This window comes from Marmota marmota, unplaced genomic scaffold (genome assembly GCF_001458135.2).
Source record: "Marmota marmota marmota unplaced genomic scaffold, marMar, whole genome shotgun sequence".
In the NCBI taxonomy this organism is placed as follows: Eukaryota; Metazoa; Chordata; class Mammalia; order Rodentia; family Sciuridae; genus Marmota; species Marmota marmota.
This window is the reverse complement of record NW_026000207.1, coordinates 2,978,627-2,987,246: the sequence shown is the minus strand read 5'-3', so window position 1 is coordinate 2,987,246 and position 8,620 is coordinate 2,978,627. Positions and strand designations below refer to the sequence as shown.

At 50.9% G+C, this 8,620-nt stretch overlaps 1 protein-coding gene across 1 annotated transcript in view; it reads right to left on the bottom strand.

The window, feature by feature from the left end:
- Nucleotide 1: 1 nt before the first annotated feature.
- Nlrp12 (NLR family pyrin domain containing 12) overlaps nucleotides 2-8,620 on the bottom strand; it is a gene marked incomplete at its 3' end in the record, with an annotated part of 19,805 nt that continues 11,186 nt past the window's right edge. The window contains exons 4-9 of the mRNA XM_015505448.2: nucleotides 8,013-8,183; nucleotides 5,985-6,155; nucleotides 4,109-4,279; nucleotides 2,619-2,789; nucleotides 542-712; nucleotides 2-146 (exon numbers count right to left, since the gene is read on the bottom strand). Coding sequence (XP_015360934.2) covers nucleotides 2-146; nucleotides 542-712; nucleotides 2,619-2,789; nucleotides 4,109-4,279; nucleotides 5,985-6,155; nucleotides 8,013-8,183 — 1,000 coding nt within the window. The remainder of the gene's footprint in view (nucleotides 147-541; nucleotides 713-2,618; nucleotides 2,790-4,108; nucleotides 4,280-5,984; nucleotides 6,156-8,012; nucleotides 8,184-8,620) is intronic.

Sequence of the window (8,620 nt, the reverse complement as noted above, 5' to 3'; positions counted from 1 at the left end):
GGTGTCTGAGCCCCTGGCAGAGCAGCCGCACGCCCGCGTCGCCCAGGGCGTTGTTGGTCAGGTAGAGCTCCGTCAAGTGCTGGGCGCTCCCCAGCGTGGGGGACAGATCCTCACAGGCTTGGGCAGTGAGGCCGCAGCTGTCCAGCCTGTGGGGGGCGGAGCGGTTCAGGCCACGTCCGGCACGTCCTTTGGGGAAGTCCTAGTTTTTTCAGTGCCGGGGGCGGAAGGCCACGAAAGCTACCTCTGAGCCGCCTAGGGAGCCTGATGTCATGGGCAAGAAGGTAGTAAAAGGCCTGGATCGGCCCACGGGACACACACACACACACACACACACACACAGAGAGAGCATCGTCCAGGCTTGATGGAATGACGAGGCTACCTGCCGGTGCCCTCAGGCCAGTACGAACCGTCGGGACCCTGGCCGCGGCTGTGGCACCGGTCACGTGGACCTTCCGGGTGAGCGAGGGCTGTCCCTTAAACAGGACCCGGCAGGGAGGACGCTCCCGCCCCCCGAAGCCGCCCTCGCGCCGCGGACACTCACCACAGCTTCTGGAGCCTGCAGCTCGGGTGCCGCAGCCCCTCGGCCAGCAGCCGCAAGCCCCCGTCTCCCAGGTCGTTGAAGCTCAGATCCAGGTCGCGGAGGCGGGCGCTGAGGCGCAGCACCTCGGAGAGACCCGCGCAGGCGGCCGAGCCCAGCCGGCAGATGCCCAACCTGGAGGGACGCGGGACAGGGTGGCTGGCCGACGCCGGGGTCTCTGCGCCCAGCCCTGTGCTGGCGCAGATTGTGTGACCATCAAGGTGAAAAAGAGACCAAAGGAAAGCGTCGGGGGGAGCAACTCGGACTGTGAAGGCTGGGCCAGTTAATAGAAATGGAGCCCTCTGCGTGAACAGGAGCGCGGACCATGCAGGGCAGGGAGACTTTTTGTTGGTTTTTGGTGCCAGCGTTGAACCCAGGGTCACTTAGCCACTTAGCCACATCCCTAACCACCATCACCCCTTTTTCAATTTATTATATTTATTTACTTGGTTCCATAGATTGATCCCATGGATACTGAACTACTGAGCCACAACCACTACCATCCCTTTTTTTGGGGGGGGCGGGGGAATACAGGGGATTGAACGCTGGTGCGCTCAACCTCTGGAGATAGAGTCTCACTATTTCCAGTCCTATTTCGCATTTTATTTGGAGATAGACTCTCACTGAGTTGCTTAGCACCTCAGGGTTGCTGAGGCCTGGCTTTGAACTCGGGGTCCTCCGGTCTGGGCCTCAGAGCCTGGCTCTTTTTATTTTTCACTTTGAAACGGCCTCATTGAGTTGGTGAGGCTGGCCTTCAACCAGCAAACCTTCCCCTCAGCCTGCTTCGTGGCTGGGATCACAGGCCTCTGCCAACCACGACCGAATTGAATACAGTTTTCCCAGATATTTTTCCAGGACCAGGAGTGGAACCCAGGGGAACTGTACCACTGACACACACACACCCCCCCACCCCACCCCCCACCCCAGAAAATATTTTTTTTTTAAAAAGTACTGAAACAGGGTCTTGCTAAATTGTCCAGGCTGGGCTTGAACTTGAGATCCTCCTGCCTTTGCCTCCGCAGTTGCTGGGATGACAGGTGTGCACACTCCCAGTTGTGCCCGGCTTTGAAGGGGTCTTGAAAGAGGTGACAGAGTTTTAAAAAGGTCACTGGGATGGCCCGGATACAACATGGCCTGTGTTCCTTACAGGACCTCAGGACACAGGTACAGGGATAAACACATGGTGGCACAGTGAGGTGGTTATCTGGAGACCACCAAGAAAGGCCTCAGGAGAAACCAATCTGCCAAACCCTGACCTCAGACTCCTGCCGCCCGAGCCTGAAAGGGTGGATTGGTCCCCAAAGCCGCCCAGTCTGGGTGTTTTGTTAGGGCAGCTCCAGACCCTAATAAGGCCACATTCTGGGGCTGGAGCTATAGAGCCCAGTGTCAGAGGACTTTCCCTGGAGCAGGTGAGGCCTCAGGTTCCATTCCCAGCGCTGGGGAGGAATGTCAATATAAAAAGCTATTTTTTCTGAGGGTTCAGACTTCAACCAGGGAATTCGGAGGGGGATTCAGTTCAACTCATAACACCAAGTAATTCAAAAGCATCACTTCACTTGCTGCTCATGACAACCATAGAAGGAAAATGCTACAAAAGTGTGCGTTTTTAGTCTCCCGGGCCAGGTCTCTCACTAGCCACTAGGAGCTAGAGTGGACACTGCTCTTGCACTTTGCAAAGCCACACAGGACACACCCAAATTACAAACTTTGTTAAGTGACCTGAGAGAAAGAGTCAGGTTATAAAGAATTATGAAACTCGGAATCCAGAGGGCCTCCACGGGGAAGTGACAATTTGTCCTGAATCATAAAAGATGAGCTAGACTTCTCAGCAGGACAGCAGAGGACGGCACAGAGGTCAGCACAGCTGATGGTCATGCCAGGAAGCAAGAACAGAGTATGCAAAGGCCACATTCTGGCAGAGAATCTTTGGAGTGAGCTGAAGTAGCGAGAATTCAGGTGGGAGGGGAGGCTGCTTGGCCTCCTAGAGCATAGAGAAGTGTGTGAGGGTTTGCACTCCTGAAGTGAGCACAGCGGCACTCACCGCAGGGTCTGCAGATTGCACTTGGGGTGCTTGAGGCCTTCACACAGCAGCAGCACTCCAGAGTCCCCCAGGTCGTTCAGACTCAGGTCCAGCTCGGTCAGGCCCTGGTTCACACTGAGGGTGGAGGCCAGGTCTTCACAGGCAGCAGCGGTGAGATGGCAGATTTTCAACCTACAGAAGACCCAACAGCAAATGTGGAGGGTGTTCTGTGTGGAGTTGAATTTAACTCCCACCCCAAGTTAAAGGTACTGCTCTTTGTTGTGTGGTGGTTGGAGGTTGAACCATGGATGCTTTACCACTGAGCTACACCCCGGCCATTAGTTATTTTCAGACAGGGTCTCCCTAAGTTGCTGAGGCTGACCTCAAACTTGCATCCTCCTGCCTCAGCCTCCTGAGTAGCTGGGATTACAGGTGTGCTCCATTGATCCTTGCATGTATTTGATGGTTCTGAGTATTTCACACATGTGGAATCCCACAATTTTTGTCCTTTTATGTCTGGTAAATTTCACTTAATATAAAGCTTCAGGATGTATGTTGTGGTAGAAGTCACTCTTTTTGTGTGTGTGTGTGGTCCTGGGGATTGAACCCAGAGCCTTATGCATGTGAAACAAGCACTCTACCAACTGGGCTATATCCCCAGCCCAGAAGTCATTCATTTTTAAGGATGAATGATATTGCATTGCATGGATACAACACTTTTTTGTTTGTTTTCTTTTGCAGTACTGAGGATTGAACCCAGGGCCTTGTACAGGCTAGGCAAGTACCATATCCCTAAGCCACATCCCTAGTCCTCTTTTTTCTTTTTTTCTCTCTTTTCTCCTTTCTTTTCAGGAGACAGGTTATAACTATGTTGCCCATACTGTGCCCCTCCCCTTAATTTAGGATCTTAAAAGTGGTACTTCGGGGGTTGGGGTTGTGGCTTTAGTGGTAGAGAAATTGCTAGCACATGTGAGGCACTGGGTTTGATTCTTAACATCACATAAAAATAAATAAATAAAATGAAGATATTGTGTCCATCTACAACTTAAAAAAAAAAAAAAAAGGCTCTTTAGCTAGGTGCAGTGATGCACACTTGTAATCCCAGAAATTTGGGAGGCTGAGGCAGGAGGATTGCAAGTTCAAGACCAGCCTCAGCAACTTAGCAAGGCCCTAAGCAACTTAGTGAGGACCGTCTCAAACAACAAAAAGTGCGGAGATGTGGCTCAGTGGTTAAGCACCTCTGGGTTCAAACCCCAGTAAACCACACCCCCCAAAAAAAGTAGCACTTTAATTTTTTTTTTGCAAGACAAAGTTGATTCTTTCCCTTTTTCACTTAACATTGTCAGATTGTGTAGACCACATTGTATCCATGCAGTCATTCCTCCATGGATGTGTAGTGGCCTCCACCTTGGGCTGTGTGACAGGGGAATGCTGGGCACATGGTGGATGCAATCCTCCACATCACTCGGCGGGACAGGGTTTGCCACGGGAGTTGCCCTCCAAGCACTCACCACAAGGTCCGCAGCCTGCAGCCTGGGTGCCTCAGTCCTTGACACAGCAACCACAGGCCGGAGTCCTCCAGGGCGTTTCCTGTCAGGTCCAGCTCCTCCAGATGTGGGTTGGTGCTCAGCACAGATGCCATCTCCTGACAAGCCCCAGCCTCCAGCAGACACTTCCTCAACCTGGGAGGGAAAAGATGCTTCTCTGCCTTCGGGTTGGGTATGCCTGGCCTGTCAATCACCCTGCACAGATCTATCCCCTGGTCACTCAGCATCCATTGGGGACTTGTCTAGGACCCCTTGAGGATACCATGTGCAGGAGGTCCAGTCCCTTATATAAAATTACATGGTATTCATATAACCTGCACATGTCCTCTTATGTATTTTATCTTTAATTTTTCTTTTGTAGAGCTGGGGATCGAACTCAGGGCCTCATGCAAGCCAGATAAATGCTCCATCACTGAGCCTCATCCTCAGCCCCTCTTGTGCATTTTAAATGATGACTTAATAACCTAGATGACTTATAATACCTGATACAATGTAAATGCTACAAAAAATAGTTGTTACACTGTGTCATTTAGGCAAAAATGACAAAGTCTGTATGATCAGGCGCAGGGGTGCACACCTGTAATTCCAGGGACTTTACAGGCTGAGGCAGGAGAGGCAAGTTCAAGGCCAGCCTCAGCCACTTGGTGAGGCACCAAGAAACTTAATGAGACCCTGTCTCAAAATAAAAAATAAAAAGGGGCTGGGAATGTGGCTCAGTGGTTAAGTGCCCCGGGGTCCAATCCCTGGTACCAAAGGGGGAAAAACGTGAGGGGGTTGCTGCTGGGGAAGTGGCTTGGGGATGGGGAACCGATGAGCTCAACTTCCATCCCCGGTACAGAAACAAAAACTGTACATGTTCTGTACAGAAGCAACTTTCCTTCTTGAATATTTTCAGTGGAAGCTGGTGGAATCCCTGGGTGTGGAAGCCATGGGCACAGAGCGGACTTCAGACATGAGGCCCAGCAGGAAGCGCCCTGCTTCCCAGGTACTTGCACCACCGCGTGGGCATAATGCAGCCCAGGAGAGGGGAGTCCTAGCTCAGCCTCTGCGTGTGCACCCGGGGCACCACCCTCCTGCCCTGGGACTTGGAGTTTGCGTTTCCCGTGCTGCCTTGTGCCTGCTTCCTTAGGTTGCAAGGGTTGGATGATCCGAGAATGGAGGGAACAGACCTGGGCCTCGCCCCTCCCGGGAGCTCCGTAAGCTGAGCCACTGTTATTAAAAGCATCTCAAAGCATCACTGTTATTAAAAGCGCCTGGAACTGGGCTTTGGCAGATAGGGTGTGCCGCTTGGGAGGAGCCCCGGGGGAGTTGGGCTGGTTCTCAAGGGCCAAGCAGAATTCAGGAGGAGTGGGGTGCAGGTGGCATTGTGGGAAATAGGGGCCCCACAACCCGAGTCTGTTTGTTTAGGCAGCTCTGGGGTTCCCTCTGCTCAGGTCAGTAAGAGGGTGTGGGTTCTGGGAGGGCGGGTCGCTCAGGGCTTCCTGGCCATGCAGAAGAGGGTGGAGTCAGAGGCCAGAGAGTGACTTGAACGTGCCTAGGTGTTGGGCAGAGGTGTAAGGCCATGGGCTTGAGGTCGAGCCCTGGTGTTGAGGAACAGACTTGGGGATCTTCAGCATATGGGGTTCTTTCCAGCTAAGGCGACAGCGAGGTTGCCTGGAGAACTCGCCGTTTGAGAGCTTCTTCCCAGGGGATGGAAGGGGGAGGCAAATGTGATCAGTGCACATCCCATATATGTATGTAAATATCACACTGGACCCCATTTAGTATTCATTTAATGTGTATTAATATTTCCATTAAAACAAGATGAAACCGAGCACGTATTCCAGGGAGGAGGACTCACCGAATCATCTGCAGCCTGCACTGGGGATGCCGGAGCCCCTGGCAGAGCAGGGACATGCCCCGAAGTCCCAGGTCGTTGCCACTTAGATCCATCCTTATTAAATTCTGATTGGCCGTGAGGGCTGTGGCCAGGTCCTGGCAGGCGGAGCTGGAGAAGCAGCACCTCTTCAGCCTGCGGTAGAGGGAAGGAGAAGAGCCAGGGTCATCTCCTTTGCAGCAGTTTTGGGAATTCTGCACAGGTAGAGCCCCTGCTTAGCATGCATGAAACCCTGGGCTTGAGACCCAGCAATGCCAACAAAGCAAAACTAAAAGGAAAAAAAAAAAAGCGAGGTGTGGTGGTGCACACCTGTACTCCCAGTGACTTAGGAAGCTGACGCAGGAGGATTGCAAGTTCAAGGGCAGCCTCAGCAATTTCATGAGGCCCTAAGCAAGCTAGTGAGATTCTGTATCAAAATTTAAAAAAATAAAATAAAAAGGGCTGGGGATGTGGATCAGTGGTTAAGCACCCAGGGGTCAATTCCCAGTGCCAAAAAATAAAAGGAGATTCTGGCAGTTAGGGACTGTGGGGTGTGGGGGTAGAGAGATCATTAATGGGTATGGGGTTTCATTTAGAGTCAGGAAAATGCTATGGACGTAGTGGTGATGTTTGCATAACGGTGAATATACTGAAAATGCTGAAATCTACACACTGACTGAATTTTCTGATATGTGAACTTGATACTTAATAAAGTAACAAAAATTATTCCTGAAAAATGCTAAGAGTAGATTTTAAATGTTCTCACCACAAATATGGTCACTTTAAAGGTAATATGTTGATTAGCTAGAGTTTGTCATTCTACAATTATATATATTTTACTTTAATTTTTATTTTTTGGGCAGCCCCAAGGATCAAGGCCAGGGCCTTGGACATGCTAATCAAGTGCTCTATCATGGAGCTCTGCCCCCTGCGCAATACCTCTAGTTTAAAGCATTGTGTTATTATACACAATGAATGCATCATTTCATCTGTTATCCTCTCTCTCTCTCTCTCACCAGGTATTGAACACAGAGGTTTTTAACCACTGAGCCACATCCCCAGCCCTTTTTGCTTTTTATTTTGAGACAGGGTCTCATTAGGTTGCTTAGGGCTTTGCTAAGTTGTCGAGGCTGGCTTCGAACTTGTGCTTCTCTTTCCTCAGTTTCCGAAGCTGCCGGAATTATAGGCATTTTTGCCACCATGCCTGGCTTTAGCTCTCAAATTTTAAAAGACGAAAAAACTTTAAAGCAACAAAAATAATATAAAATGTTTAGTGCTTTATATTCAATGAAGTGTGTTCACAGAGACTGCCCTTAAAAAAGAGATTTAAGACTCTTCTTTTTTCCTTCCTCTCGTTAGTGGGGGTCGATCCCAGGGCTACTCCTAAAGCTAGGACAGCACTCTACCACTGAGCTACAGCCCAGCCCTTTTTATGTTTTTATTAAAGTAGGATTTCAGTATTGTTGCCAGGCTGGCCTCCACTTTGCAATCCCTGCTGCAGCCTCCCAAGTCCCTGGGATTACCAGTCTGTGCCACTACGCCCAGCTGTTCCATTTTAAGGATGCAGTGTCACCCCAGTGAGTCTGGAGGCTGAAGCAGGGGGATAGCAAGCTCAAGGCCAGGCTGGGCAAGTCAGTAAGAGCCTGTCTCAAAATAAGAACTAGAAAGGGCTGGGGTGTAGCTCAGTGGTAGAGGGCTTGCCTAGCATGTGCAAAGCCCAGGGTTCAATTCTCAGCACGGCAAAAAGGTGATTAGGACACAAACCTGTGCCATGTGCAGAGGGATGACATTGGGCAGACAGCCCTCTGAAAGCCAAGGAGACAGTGCTCAGGAAAAACCTACCCTGATGCCACCTTGATCTTGGACTTGTAGCCCCCAGATCTGTTGTTGAGGGTGTCCAGACCATGGGACTTTGTTACAGCAGCAAGTGAACACTGATACACCATCCTACCATGACCCTGGAGAGAGGTGGTGGTCGGCAGGCCAGAAGGTCACGGGCCAGCTGGCACTCACCTGAGGTTCTGCAGCCGGCAGAGGGGGTGTCTAAGTCCTTGGCAGAGCAGCTGCACCCCGCGGTTGCCCAGGGCGTTCCGGTACAAAGCCAGTTCTGTTAGGTCAGGGCTGGTGCTCAGAGCAGCTGCAAGGTGCTCACTGTAGGCATCTGGCAGCCTGTTCCTCTCAGGTCTGCAGGAAGGAGACAGCCAAGGTCTAGCCTTTCTGGTCACTTGACCACTATGTTTGCAGTTTGTATGTCACTTTATAATTTTTTAAACACTTTGTCTTACTTATTTTTTTGGAAGTGAGGACTGAATCCAGGGGCATGCTACACACTTAGCCACAGTCCCAGCCCCTTTTAGTTTTTGAGACAGTGTCTTGCTGGTGGTTGAGACCGAGCTTGAACTTGAGATCCCCTGCTGGGATTCTAGGTGTGTGTCACCTGCACCCAGCCAACTTTAGTTTAATTTAGCTTCTGAATGAAGTGGGTTACCTGCCCAGGTTCCCACAGCAAGTCAGCAGCCAGACAGACTCCAGACCTGGGATCAGGGATGGAAAAGAGATGTCATCTGCAGACACACTCTGTATAACACAAGTCACCCTAATGGGTAGGAATTAAACTTCCC